The sequence below is a fragment of the Nothoprocta perdicaria genome, unplaced genomic scaffold (genome assembly GCF_003342845.1).
Source record: "Nothoprocta perdicaria isolate Ctin4 unplaced genomic scaffold, notPer1 scaffold_17, whole genome shotgun sequence".
NCBI classification, from domain to species: domain Eukaryota; kingdom Metazoa; phylum Chordata; class Aves; order Tinamiformes; family Tinamidae; genus Nothoprocta; species Nothoprocta perdicaria.
Genome location: NW_020454871.1, coordinates 628,799 through 654,759, shown reverse-complemented (window position 1 = coordinate 654,759; position 25,961 = coordinate 628,799). Strand labels below are relative to the sequence as shown.

General features: G+C 36.7%; 1 protein-coding gene across 1 annotated transcript in view; it reads right to left on the bottom strand.

Moving 5' to 3' along the window:
• The window catches only part of LOC112944496 (connector enhancer of kinase suppressor of ras 2-like), a 165,885-nt gene that overhangs the window by 27,869 nt on the left and 112,055 nt on the right, over window positions 1-25,961 (bottom strand). Inside the window, exons 9-14 of the mRNA XM_026035945.1 lie at window positions 22,022-22,168; window positions 15,714-15,847; window positions 14,256-14,461; window positions 13,876-13,961; window positions 12,086-12,340; window positions 2,496-2,530 (exon numbers count right to left, since the gene is read on the bottom strand). Of these exons, the coding sequence (XP_025891730.1) occupies window positions 2,496-2,530; window positions 12,086-12,340; window positions 13,876-13,961; window positions 14,256-14,461; window positions 15,714-15,847; window positions 22,022-22,168 (863 nt within the window). The remainder of the gene's footprint in view (window positions 1-2,495; window positions 2,531-12,085; window positions 12,341-13,875; window positions 13,962-14,255; window positions 14,462-15,713; window positions 15,848-22,021; window positions 22,169-25,961) is intronic.

Below are 25,961 nucleotides of genomic sequence, written 5' to 3'. Positions count from 1 at the left end.
CAGCCACCATCGTTTCTCTTGTTTCTGGCTTTTTAATTTCTTTTTTGAACAATSGATGCAATTATATCAAGGAAAGTGCTTAAGCCACTGTGCTCATTGCTTTATGTAATTAATGAAGTCAGTGCKGTTTCATCCAAATATGTGGATCTACCCACACAGTCTGTCTCCAGCTCCCCCAAAATGTAACTGCTAGGAATAAAATCTCCTAATTGTGAACATTTTGGTCAATTTTAAGCTGCATTTTTTTGTTTTTAAGCTCTTCAGAAACTTCAGAGTCGTTCTATAGAAGAACGTACTTTTGCTCGTCCCCCAAATTTCCCAAAGTTTAATCAATTCATGCTTCAAAAGGATCTCTCAGCAGATGTTGAGCAGAAACTTTTCTCACACCCACCAAAAATGCTTCACCTGGCCTGTCATTAAGCTCGCCTTGTCAGGGAAGAAYACAATTCCTTGTGAATGCAAGAAAGGGCACGGAGAAGGATGACAAAAAGAGGGATGAGAAGTAGGAGACCTCATTTTGCTTGTTTTCCTTCCTCTGAAAAAAGGAAAAGCATAAAGAGGGAGCAAACACACTGGAAGGAAGAAGGGTTGGAAAATGCAGTGACAACAAAGCAAAAAGTTGCTACTGTGAGGGGAAAAGCAAAGGACAGAAGCATCTAGCACAACAGTACTGGAGAGGAGACCAAACTAAAGCAATAAGTAGGCAAGACTTGCAGAAAACAAGTTTTGAAAACTCTAGCGTAAGAGTTACAGAATATTCAAGGTTGGAAGGGACCTCTAGAGATCATCTAGTCCAACCTTCCTGCTCMAGCAGGCACACCTAGAGCATGTGGCACAGGGTGGCATCCAGGCGGGTTTTGAAGACCTCCAGAGAAGGAGACTCCACAACCTCCCTGGGCAGCCTGTGCCACTGCTCTGTCACCCTAACAGSAAAGAAGTTSCTCCTCACCTGGAGACGGAACTTCCTGTGCTCCAGCTTRTGGCCATTACCCCTCRTCCTRTCRCTGGCCACYAGTGAAAACAGCCTGTCCCCTTCCTCCCTGCATTCTCCCTTCCTGAACTGATACACATTAATCAGATCCCCTCTCAGCCTTCTCTTCTCCAGAGAAAAAAAGAGTTAAAAAAGAGTTAGGGGCCAGATTTACAGACAAGATCCAGGAAAGGGCCTGGTTATTTAAAGAGACTGATAAATACGCCCTCTCTTCCCCCATATAACCCTTCATACATAAGATGGATGCCGTTCTTGGTAAGAATTCAGACTAAATATAAYGTGGCACTTAAGTTATTTATTGCAAAAATTGTGTTTAGCTGATTATACATCTACTTCACTAAGAGCAGTGAAATTAASATCTTTTATTTGAAGAAGTAGAATTTCACCCCAGAAAAAAAATCTTTCTAACCCATTTTCTCCTGTGCTCACAGGGCTCCTGAATTTAGTTGAATGCTATTTTAAGCATGTGCAGCAYACAAAATAACAGGCAACATTGGTTAAGTTCTTAGCACTTGCAACTGCCTTTGAAAATCATTCCATTCTTTTCTTTAACATATATAYGTATATAAAATATTGATGACCTTGAAATCCTAGACATTAGGTGACTTGTCATTAAAGGTGACTTCTGACCATAATACTGCTGTACCTTAAAATTCTAGCTGTAACATAGTGAAATTTATACCACTGAAGGCTGCTTACAGTAAAATTTACCCCACGTGAAGAAAACAGTCATTGATTTTAAACCAGTTAAGACTGGWGAAATTTCAGGAACATTAATTATTTGTATCCAGTGGAGGGCTTAGCTTCTTAAAACAGGCTTAGATAATATAGAGAACAAAAACATTCTAAAAAGAATACACATATAAACAATTTCTGTTTAACCTTAATTYGGACATTCCATGATACTCCGTTTCCACTATTCAAAAATTTCATATTCTTTGGGCATTTTTCMCCAGATAAATGGCAACATCGACAAAATCACTACCATATTCAGAATTAATTCATTAAAATGAAAGATAACAGACAAAAGGAAATCTGTATTCCAATAATTTATTAAGTTTGTGCAACAGTTGTAAAAAGTAATGTTTATACACTGAAGTAGCATTCATATATTAGTACTAATTAAAAATGATCTGTCAGAAYTGTGTTAGATTCTGAGTTAATTTCAAATGTTTTTTTTTTTTTTAAAACAAGGTAGGGGACACTATCATGTTAGTACTGTCTCAGCCAGCTTGTTTTTCTTCATAAGCTTTTTGAAGAATACATATGAAGTATTTTTCATAAAGAAAATTCAACCTCATTTTATGAATAACCCATATTCATATTTGATAATAACCAGGAAGTGCAAGAGTTATGACATTTACTAAGTGATTTTAATGTTTTTCTCACTAAAACCTTAATGCTCTTCAAATATTGCAACTTTGTTTCTAGAAGTATACAATTAAGTAACTTATATACATAGATTACATATCTACTTATATATGAATTGACAAAAAGACATTACCTTTCAGTATCTCCACCGACTGTGTCCCCTGTTCTCTGCAGAAAAACAAAAAATAGTGTTAAGCACAGTCTAAAGAGTAGACTTCCTTGGTGCACTCAGCATCGCGGTAAACGCAGCAGCAGAAGTCACAGAAATAAACCACACCAGTCATTCTGTAACTATGGAAAAGGAAACTGAAAATTTATTTTAATTTCCAGCAAAGTATTATTTCACAACAATGTTTAAGGTAATTTGCATCAACACTATTAGTTTCAGCTGCTGTGCAATTGTAATTAAAGCTCTTTCAAGCAAAAAAGGCACTAAAATCGTATATTATCTAGAATTCGGTAAAAGAGATACTGAAAAACAGCACTTCAGAAACAGAAACCATACCGGATTTCAAGAACAAATCTGTCAGCAAAATCTTCCTTATTGCTTAACTTTCTCACACAGCTTCACTTCACTGAGTTACTCATTTAAGGTTCATAAAGGAACGTGTGTCTCTTAGAAATGACCCATAATAAAGAAGAATCTGCGTACTCTTATATTCAACAGAAAGTGCTGGTGCACTTGCAGTTCTCCCACAGCTAAAAAACCATCATCCTGAAATCATAAAAATGTGTTTTTTAAAATTTATGAAGATGAACACTGCACTGGAAACATCTTTGCCACAGAATGCTGTCTGAATCACCAGACAGGAAGGAGGCTTCTTCTATGACACCCAGTGCCTGGGTTTCACCACCATGACTTTGGCTGTGCTTTCCACCAGACACAGTAGATGCCTCAACCCTCGTAGCAAGAAAAACCCTTAAGTGATGAACTCACCGTGTTAGTAACTGATAACCTGGGGAGGGATGCTCACACTGCACTGATAAAACCTCTGAGGAGCCTTATTTGTCACTTGCACTTGCATGCACTAAGACTAGACTCATCATCTAACACAGGATCAGGGAGACATCATCCCCCTTTGCCTTTCTTTATACGGTGCATAACAGCCTACACGTTAATACTATGGAACGGTAGCATTACCATTCCCTGCACTCATGTCCTTGCTATAGCTGTGATTCTTATTACTACTTTATCCTAGTTCTTAAGATTGCTACAGGATGCTGGGAAAGGTTGTGCAGTTGTTTGTACCTGGGGGACAACCCAGGAAAATATACAGCCTGGCCGGGCTAGTAAATGAACTTTATGGCAGCAACAGCACCCGTGCTACCCGTGAGATGCAATTTGCTCGTGCTGCAGGGACCAGAGATTTTCTTCTCACAAGCYGCTTCCTTCTAGTGCCTTGATTTGAGAGACTGAAGAGTGGGAAGGCCATTTAGTCAGTTTAGCCATTTCCCATTCTAATTCTTAAACCAGCAAAGSATTTTCTTTTTAAAGCTGCTGCCAAGTGTTTTCCAATGAGGTTTTACTCCCTTTCTCTTCAAACGGGACTCATCTCACACTTGCTTCCCTCACAAAGCTCACGTGCAGCCCTCCTGCCATGCAACCCTGGCCACCTTCCTGCCATTCCCTGTATTATAAAATTCCACTAGCACCAAAGAGCTGCCCATTACTCACTTGTTTCCTTCCCAAAAATGTACAGGGGATGCCCATGGCTGGGCAACACTTCCAAGATCTCTTCTGAGGAAATGTATCCCATTACTACAACTGCAATCAATTATCTGGATACTGTGAACATGTATATATTAGACTTGAAGTTAAACATCTTTCTGTTAATAAAACTTTTTTCTATAAGTATTTTTGACACCTGTTATTTTTGCACTAGTATTAATTTTCCAAGACACAGTTAACCTAACCACCATCAAACAGAAGACCTGTACTAAGAGAAGCTTTACAGTAACTTTATGACGGTTGGAGATAAACAAAACTATCAGGGTACTGTTTAACTACTCACAATATATTAAAAATTACAACTGATTATTGGAATTTAGGAGAATCAAGAGCATCCTTTTTAAATTAAAAGGGACAACAAGTATCTAATAGGATCACTTAAAAGATATTTATGTTTTAAGGTCAGGAGCAGTGTTGTGTGATTTACAACACTTTATTCTGCTGCAGACCACCATCTCACAGATTTGTAGCCTGGTGCTACTGCCACATTCCAGATCCTTAAAAACCAGACGTGCTGCATGGCAGAGAGGATAGAGGACCTTCCCCACAGCAAGCTGGTAGCCAACACGTCCTCTTTTGCTGGGAAATCAAGGCGTGGGTTCATTGCTCCGTACCCACACCACCAAGCGAATAAATCTCACATGCTGGAATTTCAGTAGCTTGAGAGTTCAGTAAAAATCCCAAGGACGCAATTACGGTTTTGTTGTTTTTCCTGAAAGCTCCACAAAAACCCTATGATAATATCAATCCCAGGTTCCAAACATCTTTTTTTGAGATTAACTTCAGATTTACGTAGCCAAGGATTTCAGTGGATCTACATCTGACTTACATAAGAAATGAGAGCATATTAAGGCCTACATAGTCTAAGACATGATAATCCTGCCCCAAACAAAACCTGGAAGAAATTCCTATTTCCCTGAAATGTCTATGAATAACTAGTAATCCTGAAATTAATTTGAATCAGTATTTTATAAAGAAAATGTATTTTTTTAATAAGAAATCATATACATCACAAAAAAAGAAAAATTTAACCGCAGAAATAATATTTCTGCATTATTTAAAATTTTTCAAAGTATTTTCTTGGTGAAAAACAGAAGAGATTAAAACAGACTGTTAATAAAAATTACTAATCTGAACAAATCATCATTGGTAATACTTCCTCTGATACAATCCCTGCTCCTCTTGGACCTTTATTATAAATGCTGTTCCTCTACACTCAGGTATTTTATGCACTACAAAAATTCTTTCTTCCACAGCTTCCTCAACACTTGCTTTCATTATCCTGCACGTTTCTTTACTTCAATGCTTTTTTTTTTTCCCAACATGAAATACTGCCCTTGCTGCCAGGGACTTGGCTTATCTAGTTCAGTACGCGCTGGTGCCTAACTTACTGCAGACCTAATGCTCGAAAAATTACTAAACTCAGCTAAAAACACAGAGCTGCCTTTGAGGTTTTTCTTCCGCTCGCTGAGGGGAGAGACAGGAAATAATTTCATGCAGGCTACACGCACCTACCGTTCAAAGAGGCACTCGGTGTCTATGCTGAAGGAAGTATCAAGAAGGTTATAAAAATTAAAGGTCAGAAGAAAAATATCCACTCAAAATTTTTGATTATGAGATACTTGATGAGTATTATGCCATCAGCATGTAGCAGTCAACAGAGAAAGCAGCAAAAACTTTAACAGAATGGGAATTTTCACTTGTAGGGAAGAGCTTGTATCTAAAAGAGAAGTTAGCAACAGTATACACAAGGTTAAAAAGTGTTCTGAAAAAATATTTCCAAAGACGACTCAACTGTATCTCACAATTGAGATTTTTTTATTGGAGAAATATTATAAAAACAAGGTAGAATTTAATGCTTATGGATAGAAGCTACACTGGAAGTCTTACAGATTTCATATGAAAAATGTATGAGAAGTTCTTCCTAAAAAAAAGGATGCCGACACCTAATAATTGGAAATCCAATCACGTGACACTATGCTGTTGGAGACGGCACGTGTTTTTTAATTGTAACTTTATACCACCAGGAAGCACAATTGTTTTTTCTTGCTGAGAAAGATTAAAAACACCCAAAATAGCAGCAAAACAAAAAAACGGTTGTGTTGAGCAGGATCCCCTGGAATGGAAAACTGAAGCAAGAGGTGCTACCTGGAGGAGTTACATGGGCAGGGGAGAATGCAGTCAGCTCCTTTCCCTTCCCGTCTCTCCCGTTCCTCTCTCTCCAAGGTGCAGCTGTCCCCAGGCCTCGCCTCCAACAGGACAGTCCTCCTTTTCAGCAGCTCCACCAACATCCTGTCCCTTCTCCAGGGAATTCTGTTGGTTCTGTCGCTGGGGAAGGGGCTGAGCCTCGAGCCAAGGCCCAGGGCAAAGCCCCAGGCCCGGCCTCCACCCCAGGCAGCCAGCGCGGAGGAAACCTCAGGSGAGAGTCTCAGCTCAGCGCCAGCGCCGACAGCCCCACCAGGAACAGCGAGAGCGAGATGCCAGGTGCAAAGAGAAAGAGACTGCGCTGGGACCTGCGCTCTTCTTCTGCCCCATGAGCCCCCAGGCAGAACTGCCATCAGAACAGCAGCACCGTTTATATAAAAACAGCATTTCAGTCAATAGATACATTAGCCACTATTTTCATATCTATTAATATAGTTTTATGTGTATGCCATATACTTATTAATAGTATTTATTATTAAATATATATTTATATATCCATTTACAATGTAATGCTGAATTGAATCAATTTATATGACTGCTAATTATCTTTAGTCTACATATAAAAAAACAGAATTAAATTTTTTTTCTAGCCAGGAGGCATAATAGAACTAAATTTTTAATTATTCTCCTAGAATAACGTAGTGCAGTAAATCATAAATCTATTGTTACTTTTATCTCCAAGAGCTTCAGAAAGTTTTAGAAATTGGAATTTATAAATGAGGACACAGGAGGTAAATGAATGCTTCATTTGCTAATTTCAGTTGGTAATTAATTTGAAGACTGGAGAACAGCTTAGCTTGAATATAYTCTAATATAGTAAAAGTACTTAGAAAAAACATGGTTTATGTTTGGATAAAGATATTTTGTATCTGCTTTGCTGTAAAGCATTATAATATAACAGTTTATATACATATATAATATACATATATGTATATTATACATATATAAATATTTATATTATACATAATAATATATAAATACATATAAATATATTATACATAATAATATATAAATATTTATATTATACATAATATAAATATATGTATATAAACTGTATATAAATATATATATAAATATATAAATATATAAAAACAGTTTCAGGAACATAAGGAAACAAGGTAGTCTGAACATTTGAAAGTAAATAAAATTAAATAGCTTATATTTTGACTAAATTACTGAGTAAGATCTCACAGGCTGCTGCAAGTCCATCAGCCGTAGACCTCTATGGCCACCAACAGGCGGAATTTCAACATAAGATTTTCGGACCTATTCCAAGATTATGTATGGATAAACCCCAAGACACTTCTACAGTAGACAGTGGAAATAAGCCTCGCCTGAACTGGAAAGAATCAGTCTGAAGTTACAGAAACTAAGAAAGCTCGTATTMGCTTCTCTGATCTGCTAGCTTCTTCTCACTTGTCCTCAAAGTGATTCCTGCGAGGTAGGGAAAGAACGTTCTCCATATTAGAGATGCTTAGGTATAAACAAAGGTAAAAATTATTTGGTTAATCAGAAAGGAAATAAAACTCAAAATGAACTTATTCCCATGTCCGACAGTTAACTTTTGACAGCTGACTTTTCCTTCTGCAGAAATAGGAAGTGAGAAGCGAATTATGAGCACTTTTCCCACTAAATCAGCAACAAGAGATTCCTCCTTCGTCACAAGGAGCTCACTACTCCCTGGCTACCTTCTTTATTAATATCTTTAGGAGAGCAGTGGACAGGCTGCCTTTTGCCCTCCATAAAGCGCGGGGGACACCTGGCACACGCCAGCACATGCATCACATCCCATCTTGGCTTAACCGMCCATGTTTTAGCTCTCCACACATGCCACTGTACATCATGGCAGTTGTCAAAGTGATTTCTGCAGCTCCAAGATCATCAAAATACCTTCTACCTCGTTGTGCACTGCAAGGCAGCATCTCTAGGATGAGCAGAGCAAAAACAAGCAGCAAGTGGAGCAATGACTGTGGATCACTRAGTAACCCTACAGCACTACAACAAAGCATCAACATATCTTGAAACTAAAAAGCGAGCACTGCTACAGCATTTGCAATGACTGATTTGAGGCAGACATCATCTCTGGGTTCCTATGGAGCGAATGTTATAAATCTCTTTTCCACGTGGAATACTAATTAAAAAGGGAATTTGATAGTTTATAATGCAATTCCCTAATATATCACATTACAAAACAAAAAAAATCCAGTTCCAAGGTGGAATACAGAGCCTGGGCTTCTGTTGCCAGAAACAAGCTGATGACTTTTCCACCATCCTATCTGACARTTTAATGCAGTAATCAGCAGGTTAAATTCAGGACTTTAGAAGCCAGTTCCCATCAGAGGCAGCAGAATCAAAGTTCATCATCCTGAGCATTTAAAGATCGGGAGCCCCAGTATTCCTTTTAGACCGAAGCTTGTTCCCATAGTACAATATGTCAGTGAGCAGTAGAAAGTTTACCATTTGCTGGAGTTTTTAAAAAACCTGAACAACAGTGGAAGACACAGTGTTACCATTTAAGATAATTCTCCTTTTGTTTCATTAGGAAAAATGAGAATTTTCTCATATTAGTTGGCATATTGTGCARAAGTCCTACTTGGCTAATTCTTTAGTTCAGAAAAAAAACTCTAATACAAACTAAAAACACTGTTTTTATTCTGTTTTTAGCGCTATTACTGTACATCCCAAGCCCACTATAAGAGCACATTTCAGCAAAGCAGGAACAGATTTACTGTCATGATATTTGCATCCGCCTCACTACCTAAGACTTACCTAGGAAAATCTGCACTGCTGAAGCAAGGCCTCAGTAAAGCCATCGTTTGTTAGAAACGGTGTTCTAACAAATACGCTACTGACCGGGGGCAGTGGCCTGTTTAATTATAACTGACCRTTCCTCAGATTTTCTGACAGAAATGCACATCAATAGGATTAATTAAAAAAAAAAAAGGAATTCGAAAAGAACGTGAAACTCATTCAAAGCAAATATTTAAGCAGTTCACACACAGGCTTTCGTAGTACACATCCACAAAAAGATGTCCTAAGAGCGTCTTGAATCAGTAAGAAGTGCTGTATTTTATTACTTTGCCTATTATATTACTTTGAGGATGTCAAAGACTCTATTATTGTCCTAGACAACAGATACTGTATTTTTCAGTCTCAAGTGATGGTAAATCAATAGAGAGTATTTGATATTATCAGAATGGCAAATTCGACTTTCACTGGTGTAACAGGTACTCAGTATTTAAGCAACTAAAGAAAAAGATTAATAAAAGACATTATGAACTGAATAACAACAATTGTCCACACCAAAAGAATTCAGGACACATATTAGAGTTGTAAATATATACTGAAAGGGGCAGTGTTTCTTGACAGTAGTATTTTACTGCAGCATGGCTCKGTGCATCATTTTAAATCCTGGGCATACTGCCAATAGTGCATTACCTAAATACTCATTTTAACTGCATCCTCACAGCAACTTGTGAAATCAGTCTAATTGTTTAATTTTAGGTTCTAAATCCACATGGCTTCCAAAGCATTAATCTAGTAGTGAATCTATGCAATTACCAATTTTGAAAAATTTATGTTTGTATCTGGTAATTGCAGCTACTGGCTTTTCAAAATGTATATTTATGTATGTATGCTTTAAGCAAAGAACAATGGCAGAATGATGCAGAATACCTGATTTTCACTCTATCCTGCTGCACTTGGTGCCTCACAGGACACTTTCATCTTCCCCTAACAGAAGGGGCTTAAGATTCTATGTAATATTATCATCTGCATTTATAAAACAAAACCAAAACTCCTTCATTTAGGTTGAAATTCTGAGCTAAACAAGAACAAAAACAAAAAAATAGACTAGGAGAAGAACCTAAACTTAGTTACAGCAAACCTAACCTAATCTTAAATAAATTACTTTGTTATGAGCAAGTAGCAAAAGTTGATTTATGATAATTAAAGCTTTTAAGTATCTTCTGCTGATTAATCTTGGACTTACTGCCTGTACAGTAGATTCTTAATAAGATGCTATCTCTTTATCTTAGTAAATGCACTGAAATACTTAAGAATATCCTGCTAATGTGTCTGGATATTAGGGAAATTTAGTGACCTACTCAAACCTAAATTTCTAAATAGAACCACAACTACTTGTTATTCTTCTTTCCGATATGAAAATGCCATTAAGCATTTTGTAGGCAAAATACTCATTCCAGTATTTTCCAGGGTAGATATGTCAAACAATTTTTTGTTTTACTTTTCAGGGCAGAAAGATGGAGTTCAAGTCAATGGTTTTGTACTGGCAAAACCCCACACAACCTGTCACCACGAGTAACTGTCTTCCAGGTGTCGTCTTATAATCACTCCACATTATAACGGCTGAAGGAGGATTCCTAAACATTGTTTTTATATTTATTTTATATATTTTATATATTTATTCACTTTGGGTTTGGAGGTTTTTTTTTTTTTTTTTGGACAACATACATAACATTGTGATTCATCCTAGTAGACTAGGTACAGTTCTCTGGGGATTTAAAATCATTTTCTTTGGTTTTGTGGGCCTGATCACACAAAACATCTGCCACTGGACAGTCAAAATCTTGACCTAAAAACGTGCTTGACCTGTCAGAAGGTGGGAAGGGCTCTTCTTTTCTACAAATGCTCATGTCAAGTGGCAAAGAAGAGAGAAAAGTACTTCGTACTGTGGCAGAAGAAAAGTATCTAAGCTCTGGATTATCTAATGCTGACAGCTCACAGGAAACAGAGATGAATGGCCTGGCTACACATTTCCAATATATCCTCTTAGATGAACTCAACTCAGCTCTCATACTTCATGTAAATATAATCATCTCCAAGACTTTGCTCGGTGACAGGTTCATCGCTTAGAAACCCTAAATGCAAGACAGCTAGAAGAAACTTTCCCCACGTTCTCCATTTTCTAAGAGGAAATTCACCTTCATTAGAAAAAAAATGAAAATGTGGAAAGGGAATGAGGCTCATTTTTCAGCATGACTCTCCTGAAAAGATTAAGATTTGGGCATAGAACACTTGGAAGGTACTGCTCTGGGCCACAAGGAAGAAGAATAGAGCGGTTCTCTTCCCAAATGTTAGGACCAATGGGAATGTTTCCATGAAAGACAGTATCTGCACACAATGAATGAGCAGAGATCGATCTCTCTRAAGCTTTTCATTAGGGCTTCCAAATCAATATAAGTAAATTTTGTATTAGCTGACAAGTTTCTTCTTCTTTTTTCTTTTTAAGGCAGTTGGCCAAGAATTGGATATTCATGAGTCACATATGTAAGAAATAATTACTATGGATTTATTGCCTGCAAGYTTGTGGCAGTCCACCAAATTGTATCCTCTCCACTGTCTTTACTCCAAAATACTTCCTCTATTATCAGAATGACCAATTCACATGTAATACACATGAACTGATCTGTAATTCAGTAACTGATTTATCATTAATCATCATCTTGAGAGGACTATGGATATTATGAACCTTAGAAAGACTAACAGGATCAAATTTAGCTAAACAGACTGAGGAATTAACAGCTCTATTTTTCCTTCAAGCATCTCCTATCAAACACTTCGTATTTTTCCATTCTGTCTGGTATGTTCTTATGCCAATACTACTAAAATACATAAGCTAAGTTTTCTCAACTGTAAAGTGCTTTAATTAGAATGTAAAATACAGTACTATAAAATGTAAAACATGAGGTTATTCCTTTATCAGTCCTCCTCCCTCCCCCCAAAAATCCATTTACTTTATGAAGTATCATTTTTAGTTATATACTTACATGATAAAGCGGAACTGTATTGTTTTCTGCTAGTGAGAAATTCAAGACATCTTGCTGTCCAGGTTCAAGCCTAACATTAATAGTGGATGCCAGCACAGGTGGACTAATGGGGTAGTTTGGGCTGCCTGTGTTTTTGCCCTTTTTTCTTGACCTACGGCCTGTGTCCCTTTTGTTGTCTTTCTGCATCAACGGTTCTTCTTGGATCACCAAGATCTTGTCATCACTCAGGTACCGCAGGAGGGAATTCTCAGAATCAGTTGTTGGAGAGAAAAGAAAAGAAACAAGTAAGATGAAAGAAAATTTGGATTTCACTCCTACAGTCGTAAATATTTACATGTGTTACAGACTGAAAATAAACCCTTGTTTAATTTTATGAGACACTTATATAATCCTATATTACTGTTCTGTATTTCAAATACAAGCCATAATAAAGTTGGCTTTAACTGAATGCTATTTAAAAGGTACTTGAGACACAAGGAAAACTGCAGCACAACYGGTTCCAGTTTGCTTCAAAGTACTTGTCATGAAAACCAACCCCTGTGAAATGCCTGTGAAATGTGAAGGCCACTAACAAACTGAGCAACACGCCACAGGGACAGGGGACAGGCAGCACAAGTCGTATCTTCAACATGGCAAGAATTTCAAACCATCTCAAATGATATCTCAAAGGCCTTCCCCTCCAAAAGGTAAGGAGGAAGGGCAGCAAAATGAAAGCCCTTCTCCWGTTGCAACAGAGACTGAAAATAGACAACACAGAAGTAGCTCGCTTTTATTTCTAATGCTATTTTACATTGCGTTCTGTAAGCTGAAGAAATTCTCTTCTGCTGTAGCCTATCCAGAGATATTTGGTGATCTCTTCAGACAGGTRGACAACAGACATCAAGGCTACTACAGGATTTTTACACTATTAAGCTTTGACTAGAATTCTGTCATTTTTAAGAGCAAAAAGACTTTCAGATTGAATACATTAGACAAGTCTATAAATGCTGACTTGAAGTCTATTTTACCAACAAATGGACTTATTTTTAGAGTATAAATCTACTAAACAGATACATATTTATAATTATTTGAAAGGATAAGTTAGTGAATGATGAAAGCAACATAACCTATTTTTTGGAACRATTTCCTAACAGTGTAGGATGTGCTCAATTTTTTGAGTAGCTACAAAAGGTACAAAGCTGAAAGATAACTGGCACCCCTTCTTAAAAATTCACTACYGCATTTTAAATTTAGCATCAGCAATATGGAGAATTAAACCGTAAGGTGACCTTTCAAATAGAACTGAAATTATGTTTTGAAACGCTACTCCCTTAAACCTTTAGGTACTCTGCTATCACCAGACTTCTTCCAAAACTCACAAATCCCACTGAAATCAGTAGAAGCTGATATCATTAGGACTGCAAAGGTGAATGCAGTACAACTGTTGATTTGGTTTCCAATATTCATTCCCATTCATCAAAACACGTCTCAAGGGTCATTATCTTGCATCTATAATAACTTTTCATACAAAAGTGAAAAGATTAGGACTGGCTGTTACCAGCCTATATCTGAATGTTAGAGTCTCTTTATTTCTGTTCCTTCATAATAGAATTAAATTAAATCCCTCACAACTAAGATGATCTTTTCAATTTTCAGAAATACAAATACAATAAATAAAAAAGAGTCTGTGTGGTATCTGATTATCTGTGGCACTCACTAAAACATCTGTTTCATGTGATGACGTTTTCATGTTTCCTAAAGAACAAACAAACAAAGTATTGGAAAAGATTAGAGAGAAAATAATACTCACCTCTGCTTCCCCTCTTGTACACATTTTGTTCTTTGGACTCCCCTGCCCAGGTGTACTCAGTAGGCATAGAAACAGGCCTTAAATCTCCTGGAAACAATTCAAAATGAACCAATATAATTTTTAAAAATTAAAAAGACTGTAATTACTGGAAACTAGAACAGGACACAACTGTTCAGAATAGATGCTGCAGAGTAAGCTTACAAATAACTTTGTGGTGGTTCTTCATTACATTAAGTGTGTCTTTACAGACAGTTTTGCCTGAAATGTACATCCACCATGTCATAGTCTTAGAATAAGAGCAGAGTTTTGGGAAATAACGCAGTGTTAAAGCAGCAATTTGCTAATCTAGTTGATTTAGAAATGTCAGGAAGCCCAGCCTACCATGGGTAGGTGTCTTTTCTCTTCTCCGCACGCCTGCAGCTCTGCTTCGCTCATACTCGGAGCCCACAGGATGACCTTCACCTTCAATTAAGGTGTAGTATTTCCCACTTTCATGATCCAGAAAATAGCTTGGAGACTCAGAACCTTTCATTCCAGACTTTCCAAATTTGCTGATGTCATCACAAGACATTATTCCAATTTCATCCCTGAAAAAAAACCAGGAGATTATGGACAAATGAGCCATTTAATGATAGAGCTAAACTGTACCACTTTCCTCTCCTACACACTACAAATGCAAAAAAATATTCCATGTTTGTGTTTTTGGAAAGTGCAAAAGAGCTCAAGGCAAAGCTTTTAATCTGTAGGTCAATTTTTTTTTTTCTCCCAAGAAAATACATCAGATCCAGCTTTGGCTCTGACAGTGAACACATACTCTAGTATTTTTCTGGCTGAAATGATTTCCCTCACATATATGACTCTTCAAAACACAAGTCTGCTGATCTACCTCCCAGCATGGAGGAGCACTATGACACTGTGCTGTTCTACAGAAATAGGGAATATATTCATATATTCACTATGAAATGTATGAAAGCTACCTCCTCAGCCTCATATTACATGTTAATACTTCAGAAGAAGTAGGTAACTATCTCTAATTCTGCATGCAAGAGATACTATACAGTTCTTTTTATAAGAGAAAAGGGATTCTGTCCTTGGCCTCCTTGAAAGAAAAACAAAGGTAATAAATTGAGAGGCTATCTCTCAATCTATTATTGAGAAAAAAATATAGCAAATAGATGGACATAAAGCAAGACAGTGCCAATACAAAGGTGAGACTAACAGGTGGGGCAAATATTCTGTAACCTACAATCAATTGTTGAAAAAAAAAAAAAAACCCCATGTCTGCATTTCCAGTTTGAAACTGGATTTGGTGAAATGCAAGTTCTGATTCTAAATTCTGTTATTTAGGTTAAAATGTTGAATTACAGCGAACAATGTGTAAGTTTTCCAGTATGTGAAAGCAAGCCTAAGGAATTGGTAGGAGATGCCTTGGCAGAAGCACAAGCTTTAAAACAAGATACAAATGATCAGAGAAGAGTAAACAGAACAAAAAATTATTAAAAGGTTTTGAGTTTTTGTTTTACAATGTTCTGTGATTCCTCATTTAGGACACAAACTAGATTTTGCTAAACTAAACTAGCTGTATGCAGGATTTTCTATCTGACTTACGGCAAGTTAAAAGTCCATCAAAACAATCCTGCCTAATGTATTTCTAGTTCTTAATTCTGGTAAATATTAGTGACAACCCTGAATACCACTAGACTCTCATTGCTGTACTGGAAACACTGCTTAAACACGCCTACAAAGAGTGAAATGTAAAAAGAAGAACAAATATTTTTTATTAATTGAAAGCGTAAAATGTTGTTTTTCGAAACCTCAGCTTCAGTAGGAGCTAAATACCTGGGCCCATAAAGTCCTGACATAGGAGAGAGAATGAAAACGTCCTGGAGCGCCGAGTTCTCCATTTTTGAGGACAGGCCCATGGTGCCGGTCGGGGTGGGAGAGCTGCTTGTAGGACTGCTTGGAATTACAGGCTGTAAAAAAGAAGCACATGAACAATAAACTACTATTTTCCACACTGCAACTTAACAATGCTGTAAAAATGCCTGTTTTCCTAATCACCGAATCACGACCTCTTCATTTTTGGATTAGCCATTTTTGCATTAATGCAGTTTATGCCATAAAGCTGTTTCCTGAAGCATCATTTCAGCAAAGAGTTCAAGATCAGGTATGGACAAAGCTGGTCAATAAAAAGCAAACACACAAACATACCTGCAATTAATTCAAAAATTTAAGATGTCGTTTGGGAAATTCAAAGGTTCTGAATCAAAATATGATTTTTAAACACAGAGAGTCATTTTATCAGTAGGAAGGATATACACTAAGACATAACTGTTAATACAAAAATCARTTATAAAACTCTGCAACACTAGCTTTGAAGGAAAGAGTTCAGAATCATAATACTGTTTTCAGTGGAGGATTTATTGCTAACAAGGACAGAATAGCTAGATTTATGAAAACAAAATATATATTCACCTGTTGTATTTTCACAGAAATTGTGGTTTTGTGTCTTACTTGGATCACAGAGTGTTAAGGTCTATGGTGATCAGCAGTGAAACATTAACTAACGTTCCACATGCTAAAACCTTAGCACTGATGCTGTCTCTGTGTGAAATGGAATCCATACAAATCCCCTAAACACTGAATTGTGCTGAACACACTGCCTGCCAAGGATGTGATGGCTCAAGAGATCAGTGACACAACGCACAGGCTGAACAGGGACACCCTGCACAGGAATTCACTTCTACCTGTACCCCAGTGAGTGCTGGCTACAGACAGAGCCCGGTTCCCTCTCTGGCTTTTCACTGTCAGGGATAGTAGATGCCGAGAACTACAAGTACTGCTGCAACTTGGCAGCATCTGAAAAGGACTACGGATACGGACACAGAGCCCGAGTTCTCAGCTCTCTTGGGCCTCACTAAACATCARAAAAAGCACCTTGTACATGAACTTCTTGGAGGAACATCACTGTTCACAAGCCTCTGCCTATAGCTCACCTATATCTGTATTACTGCACTTAGGCACAAACACACAGACACACACACACAGATTTAGGACATAAAATGATTAATGTGGCCCTGGTAAAAAGTCCSTTTATTGATCAAAATAATTTAATACTTAGTGGAAAAAAAAATTACGAAGTGAGAAGTAACTAGAGAGAAATAACTATAGAAAATTATACAGTCTTCCATAATGCAAATGCAGAAATATAGAAGTATATCATAACATTACTTCTTGGCCAATCCATCAAAAAAGCTAGAAAATCCTTTTTGGGTTTTTTTTTCTTTTTTTTTTTTTTAAATTCCTATTTAGTAATAGGAATACTTCTAGTTAATGTTTTAATGTTATTGTTTTCCCCAACGGACACACCATGCCCCAAACTGGATCTGAAGTTTACAAAAATGTGTAATTATTAACCATTTGGAATTGCAGCTTCAGGTAGATGACTACATAAAATTCTAATAATTTTTATTATTTTCAAGAATAATCAAGAGATGCAAAATTTGCCTAATTTCATCTATGTGATGGATTCCCAAGGCTTTAAATTGTGCATATGCTTAAATGCAATTTAAGTTTAGAGTAGTCTGATTTATGAATCTCTTAAGTATTTACAGAGTATACTGTACATCTATTTAGTGTACATATTATACTGTACATTTAACATATTTAGGAAGATCTGTATCAATTTGCTTATACAAGGAGTCTCACAGAATTTTATATTTAGCTTTATTTTTAACATCTTTTTTTCTRTGCTATTCAGATTATAAATTCCTTGAAACACCTGCAATCATATTATATTTTACAAAATGTATTTTAATGGTGTCTTAATGCTGATTTTTTGCCTTTTCTGTGGTATGAGACAGTTTCAGTAGTTTTAAGCATATGTAAAYAGCCAAGGATCTTGTATTTTAAAAATATTAGTAGCATTTAAGTGTTACACCAAATTCAAAGGAGGATTTTAAGCAACAGTAAATATCACCACTATCAGGACTGGCTATCAACTGCTCTGACAAGCATATATTAAAAATTCTTAGAAGTCCTATATCTCTGTTGAAGTTGAATTACTTGAGGTGATTCTGCAGAGTGTCTGTACACAAATGAATATTTGATAAAATACATGCAGATACATGCATAGGAGAAAAAAATCCCAAACAACCCCAAATTTGTTCTTAAAGGATTCCTAAGAAGTGACACTTTAGTTATGCACTGTGTGTTACTGAYAATATTTAATGAGGATAGCTAATTATCACCAAAATAACAGCACTGATACTCCTTAAATACCAGAATGAAAATGAGACCCAAATGGTAAATTCAGTCCTCACCAGAAATAAACAATCTACCAAATGAGAACACTCCAACTGCTCCACACAACGCATTGCTGTGAATCTCCTCCAGTTTCCAAGTGCTGTGGGATAATTACAGCCTGCATCTATTTAAAAAGTGCTCTTCCAAAAAGTTAAATATTTAATAATACAAATACTGCTCCSGAGTAAGAAGCAGAACTGCTCTTAAGGAGTAAGAAGCAGAACTRCTCTTAAGGAGTATTTCTCACATACTAATAAACTGGCACATACCAGGTGCTGTAAAACAGGTACAATTACACTGTTTTTCATCTTGTGGATGTATAAATCTTTGTAGCTTGAAATATGTAACTTTTCTGACATGTAAATATTAATTTCTGTCTTGAGAGGAAAAGCATATAATGAAATATTTATGAATAATGATAGAAGTCAATAAAATCAGGAGTAGCATCAAGGTAACAAGGAAGTGAGAGTTTCACTGTCTTCTCCAACAAAGCCACTGGGAGAACAAAACGTAACTTTCCTACTTGCCCTATTTTCTTTGTCTGAGGTGTTAAAAGTCTTTCCTTGTCTGAGATGGTCCCACTGAAATATTTAAAGAAATGGGCAGCACATAATTTCAAAGTTAACATAAGCGGTTTTATCAAGCTATCGTATCTGAATTCTGAACTGAGAACTGACTTAGGGGGCCCACAAATATCATCTACATCTCATTTTCCTTCACTCTGCAAGCACCTGTTCTCCTCATGTTACAGACTTCAGCATTTATACAAAGAACATCTCTCCAAATTCAGCTGTTTTTCAAAATCTAAATAAGACAATGAACTAGAATTATTCCCCAGATAAAGCTTCTGAAAATAAATGCACATTATTTTGAAACTGTCACTGTTCATATAAGCTTTACTGCTCACATTACCAACTGACAGATCACTGTATCTCACACAAAGTGACTAAAAAAAAAATCAACATGCAGATCAAGTACTCTTACCAAGGAAGATTATTGCCATTATAAAATCCCCTATAAATAAAAAAATCAATATATGGCATACTCAAATTGAGTAAAGTTGCAGGTGTTCTCATCTTTATTGAAAAAGAGAGCACTATTTGCCACTGCAGGTGAAAGATCTATTTTCTATTGAGCGGTTAGTTCCGAAATGTTCCGAAATGAGAACACTTCCACCAAAGGGAACTCCAGAGCAGTGCAACCTGGCATGACGGAGGGACCAGCGGAGGACAGAGCCCCAGCCCACAAGAGTCTTCTGTCGTTACATAAACACAGAATACTGTGAGGAGACCACGAAGCACATTCTGTAAGAAGGACTAACAGGTTCTGTACTATCAGTACCTCCCAAATTAAACAAGTCGGCATAATCTGTAACTTAATTGTCATTAAAAAACATGAATAATACTTATAAATGTCCTCAAATAAAAACAGAAATAACTTTAAAAAAATCCTACTGAGGACCAAGCTGGGTTAACAAACKCTTCAGGCCTCTGAATTTTAAGTTGTTAAATCCTATTTCCTGGGCTTACAAGTATCTGTAGGGGGAAAGAGWGTGAGAGCCAAGAGTTTGCTCTGTTTTCATGTAAGATTCACATTCAGCTTCTCTTGACACTATATACCATATATGTATTTATTTTTTAAAAACAGAAATACAAAAAAGGAAAAAAACCCCACAACTTAGTGCAAGGAAAGTTTCCTGTCAAAAAGTGATTTAGAGATTTGCTGTTAAAGACTTCATCAGCACTAAGTTGGGATGAAAGAATTTATTCTCTGTGTGTTATACTTTATTGTGTGTGTACATGCATATGTACATATATTCGTAGTGCATGKCCATGCATACATACATACATTCAAATATATTGCCTTATTTTTGAAACAGTGACATCTGCTCAACCATTTCCAGTCTATGCTAGTTTCACACACATCTTTTTCTCCTGAATGCTGCTTAGCTGCATTCATGCAGCTGGTATCTTGTGTCTAACCATAAAACCTTCCATTTGTCTCTGCGAAGAGTATTCTGCTTATTTCTGAGACTGCTCAACAGCCTCTGGGGCTCAGTGAAAGCCACCTGAATTCAAAAAAGCAAATAAAACCAGAAGCCTTCCTCCCAATTCAATGAATTAAGCTGATCTAAAGAATCTAACAAATGCCAAACAAAGGAGAGGACATTCTGCATCCAAGAATAAGGAGAGGGAAATGAGATCACTGCTTTCCAGCAGCATCAATCTGTCAGATCAGCTGTCCAGGAAACATAAGCCTTGTATCTTCTTGAAATTTAATCATACGCCAAGTCCAAGTCTCTAATGAAAATAATAAATAATACCAGCTCCAGGTGAGACAACTGAAGAAAATGGGCAAAATCAGAGACTGCATCCCAGAACTTATCTAGGTATTTGAGCTCACCCCTATGCCATGAAGACTAAAGAAGGTGCTAAGATGATTTAAGATAAAGGAAGATCTTAAGAAAGACTTAAGATGCCAGAGATCAAAAGTTGGTTTTTAGCTTCATATTTCAGTATCTATTGATGGGAAGCAACACTGCCACTAGTCTCTAATTTCTGAGCAGATTTAGACTTTTGCTGAAATCCCTCACTGCATTATTCCCTAGTATAGAAAAAATATCCTAGTAAATATGACTCTAAAAGTGTCCTTTGATCCTCAGGGGTTCTTACCTTCCGCGTCATCAGCAGAGGAAGCGCCACAAAACAGAAACTATTGATATCTGACCAAAAATAGCTCAATGCACTTTCAATTACCTACCTACCATGACACAGGATGTCATGTTTTCCRGAATACACTGGGCTATATATAGACCATACATATTGGTTTCACACTGACAAAACTTCCTGTATTAGTGCTTCTCCTGAATTACATTTTTTAATGTATAAACATGAAAAAGAACTTTTACTGAAGCCCTCCTGTAAATGCAATTTCTATTTTTCTGTCCATGCAAGTTCAAAAGTAGATCCAGAATCACCTAACTAGACAGAAGAATGATACTCCTGTGCCCTCATAAAAATTCTGCAAAGTTTTCAATATCCTCTGGGTCTCACAGCGTCCCCTTTCCTTTCTTCTAAAAGGCACTCACGAAGAAAGGAAAGATGACACTTTAAAGACGTCAGCAACCCCAGGCTGGCAGGTTTAAACAAACTGCTGAAGCGGAGCWGCTGTGCAGGATGAAGTCGCTTGGAGACGCGAAAGATTCGGGAATTGACAGCTAAGAAATAATTTTACCAGAATTGAAGGGTTTGTTTTGTTTTGAAGTTACTCAGAAACACATTCGTGTTTCTAATGATCCAAATAAAATGACACCGTGAAGCTGAAAGCTAATGRAAGTACAGAAACTCTTACAGAATGTTATACTGCATTACATGCAAACATGCATGATCACTAACTTGCTCTTAATAATGTTTTCAGTTCAGTCCTTTTATAGTGAATAAGATTTTATTACATATTTAAATGTTGTAAGAAGGACAAACCACAAAATTATGTACAATTTTTATTTTCCTACGCATGCAGAAAATATGAGTTCTATTAGCACTGCTACCAAAAAACCTCAACTTTTGATCAAAAATGTGCCAAACAAGTAGGTTTTTCCTGAAATACAAAAGCATTGCCACTCAAACACACAGCAGTAGTTTAGACAGGCTCTAAAATAATGGAAAACAGAGACAATGTTCCCCTTGTTAGTCAAAGCAAGCAACCCAGCTGCACCTCCTGCTCACTACTGGAGTTCCTGGAGGCTCCTACTCTTGCCAGTGGAAGGAGCCCTCTTTGGAGGGCTGCATCTTTAATAGARAACAGGATTTACTGGCACATGGGGGTTGCAAAAGCCTTCTTACCTGAAGTGCAAGGGGCTTCCACCTCACATTCTTCAGAAGGGCTGGAGCAGAAACCAGGGTATTCTGAGGACGTTTCTTCAATGTTAAAATCACTCCATTTGGGTCTTCTCGCAAGGCATTTACTAGGTTCTTTAACTGCCAGCCAACCTAAAGAAAAATTCCGTAACTGGATTGTGAAAGCTTTTCATTTAACTGTTAACATGAGGGATGCCTTTTATTAACTGAAAAGGTCTATTACTGCCTGCTCTTTGCTAACGTAAGCAGTTTTTATGAACTGTGCCTCATTGCTTCTGTTGGAATTATACTGTTGATGCTCAATTATTTTTGTTATTGTTTTTAAGCAAGACTTCTTGCCAAAACAAGGCATATGTCAACTCTCTACCCCTTTTAATTATCTGTGATCCTAAATCAAATTTGGAAGCAGAACTGACATCTTTTACAAAGTTAAGATACAACAAGTAACACTAAGTTTGACCTATCAGAGTCCACTAGGACACTTTTATTAAAACTGCTTTTTTGACCATTTGTATGTACAAATTTAATACATGTTTTCTTACTATTACTGAAACAAAAAGAAATATTTAGGTGTTCAGAATCAGAAAAACAGTGTGTATGTGAGGCATGGTTTGCAAGTACTTTCTCTTACAGAGGGAAAATATCTGATTTCAAATGAATTTGGGAAGAAAATAAAGGTAAATTTGAAGAGACTTCAATTCAAATTAACTTCTCTTCAGGCCTTGTAAGACAAGATGTAAGTCATAAGGTTCTAATCTCCCCCCAAAGCAGAGCAAGGCCAGGATTGCATGCGTGAACAGCGGGTAGTTTACAAAAGGTTTGCATTTGGATTTGAATGTTAAGGCTTGGAAAGAACTGTCTTATGTTTAATCAGTCTGATAGTATCTAAATAGTTTAAGYTCTTGATGTTTTTACTGAAAATCTAAAAATGCTTTGACCTGGATTCTGGATTCTGACAGGAATCCAGGAATCAGCAGCAAATTATGAACAGACCAAAACCAAAAATATTAGAAAACTGGCAAGGAGAAATGCTAAAAAAAGTGAATTACATTTAATAGATAGTTTTGACACAAAGAATACTCTGGACTTTTAGGCACGAAATGTATTTGTGATTTGTGTATGTCAACATCCATTCCTCATGAACTCTTCCAGTTTTTGCTTATAAAATGTCAGGGGCTACTTTTATTTTTATTCAGTTACAGAATTAAAAAGTAACCCTTTTTTGAATTTCACAGATTGCTGTAATTTTCAGAATGCTGAAACCTTTTTAATTTCATGAGTTCCTTTTAGAAAAGAATGATATATAATTAACTTAATGATAAATTATTCCAACGAGAACCTTAATGACAGAACCATTAAACACTGAGATCTATTAGAGAACAGTCTGCAATCATTACTAGTAGGCTATAATAAAATGCTCTTAGGAATTTGGACATATTATTATAAATTGTACTACTAAAAATATCTTCAAAAAAATAGAAAGAAGTCATTAAAATGGATTAAAAATCTTAGCTGAAAAMCAGTCCTTGAGACAGACTTTGACATATATCCTTAAACTTAAAATCAGTCTTTAATAGCGATTAGGAGCTTCTAGCTATAGCGAGAAATATTCAGCAAAGGGTATTTTACTCCTCTAAGTCTTCTAGCATATACATCCAGTTAATTAGATTCTGTAATATGGGCTAAGATATTTCACCCATGAATTAAAGTTAACACTAAAATTAGACTAATAAAATATGTTTTTTTCCTCTGAATTAAAAAAAAAAAGGAGAAAAAAAARRGAAAAAAAAGAAGAARAAAAAAAAAAAAAGGTTTCAGGAATGACATCCAGTTTCCTTGACATGAAGTGGCCTCCAAACAGAATTTTTCAGAATGCATCATGCCATACATTTACAAAGCACAGCCCAACTGCTCTGGAGTGACTGGATAGAAAATCCAGCTGTTTGCTTTGCTTTTCCTGGGGATGAAGTGCAAGTGTGGATCCACAGGCTGCTTTATCAAATCCTTAAAAACTGTGAGGACTCTTAAGAATGAAGGCAATTTAAGGAGCACAGAAACACAGAGTGCATCTCACAGAGGGAAGAGGGGGTTAAGGGGAGGTCAGAGCCTCATTTCTTTGTGCGAGCTGTGCAAGCTCTGCTCCCCGCATCTTTTGCTGAGCTTTAATCCTACCTAGCCAGGAGAGACACTGAGCACTCATCTAACGGAAACTTTACCAACTTGTTTACTTCCTTGTTAGGCATTTCATCAGGAAATTAAATGTACAAAACAGTATTTACTAAATACCTAAAACACATGTAAATATGCTGCATACCACCTGCAAACAAGAAYTTTTATTTTGAGACTCCAGTAGGACTGAAACCTTTCGTTAACCAGCACAGATGCTTCCCCTCAAGGCTTTTGTAACACATAAGCTAACCCATCTGGACACTTACTTCTATCTCAAGAGTATCATCTTTCTTCATATTTATACAAAAAAAATAAAACCAGGATTTTCTAAACAGAGTTTTCATTAGGAAACAAGAGTATCATCCTTCTGGACTGCTATTAATTTACTGTGCTTCACAATACTGCCTAGATTGGGGWGGGGCAAATCAAGACAAATTGCATTAACATGGAAATCAGAAATGATTATTAGAGAAAAACGTGGGTTCCTGACACACCTGATCTTAAAGCCCAAAATCCAATATACAGTGAGCAGTGTGAAAGGGTATTAGGCTGCTGATCATGAGCACAGAGCATTCTTCATTCCAGAGGATAATCTCACCTGCCATTAAAATGCAGCTACAGCATTTAAAACCAAGCGCCRTTCAGAGATAGCCCAGCAAGGAGCTCACACAGCAGCTAGGATGGAACACATCCCTCCAGGCCACCACGTCCAGTTACCCACTACACAGCTGCAGGCAAACGCTAAGTAATTGTTTGGATCCGTTCGTACATCACTAACCAAAAGGACAGGGTGCTTAGGCTCCTTCCTCCTTTCCTTAATTTTAGAAATACATTCCAGAATCTCATTGCATTGCTGGTTAATAATAAAAAAAATAAACTTTAAAATTTTAGCACAAATTCATGTATGGATGCTTGTAGGGACGCTCCTCTTTCAACACCATGGCTTACCTTTACCATAGTAAATTCTTTTCCTTCCCAGTCTTTATAGGCCCTATGAAGCTCATACCTAGCTGCCTAGATTAACCAAACTAAGAGCCTTTATACAATCTCTTCATGCAAGACAGATACTACAATATTTTGCAGTATCTTTTTGAAACACTTTTTTAATACTTAATGAATGTAAATTTACTTTTGAGGCCTGCAACTGACCTGCTTTTTGCACAGTATTTCAGACAAGGTTTTATCAATGTCAAGACGATGGCATTAATACACTTTCTCCTGGAAACATGTTCCTGATTAATTTCAGGTTCATCTTTGCCATTTTGAGTCATATCATCTCCATGGCTCCAAGTCAACGTGAGGCTAATTACTCCACTCTGACTTCTGGATTCTTGCCACTTGCTCTTGAGTAGCATGTAGCTTACAGCAGGCATTATTAAAAGCACTTTTATTGCTCCGTGCTCTAACAAATGAGCTCCAAATTTTAATCCTCAAAAACAAACAATTCCCCCAACTCAGTTTCCCCCAAATCAGTTTTCTCTTATCCAACACTTTTCCATATAAAACTACATGAAGTTATTTTACAGATGGTCAGTCAGCTGGATCAATAGTTGGACTGGTAACACTTGCATTGCTTGAAAAATGATTTATCAAAAGCAGAATATTAGCTTGACCTACTCCTCATAAGTTTATACTATGTTTTAGCTAACACTACATTTTTCCATGTCTTTAATCATCCATTGCTCCCTGCACTACCTCCAAAGTGTTACCTATTATTGACTAATAGGCTTTTCCTTTTTCTCTAAGTTACCTAATT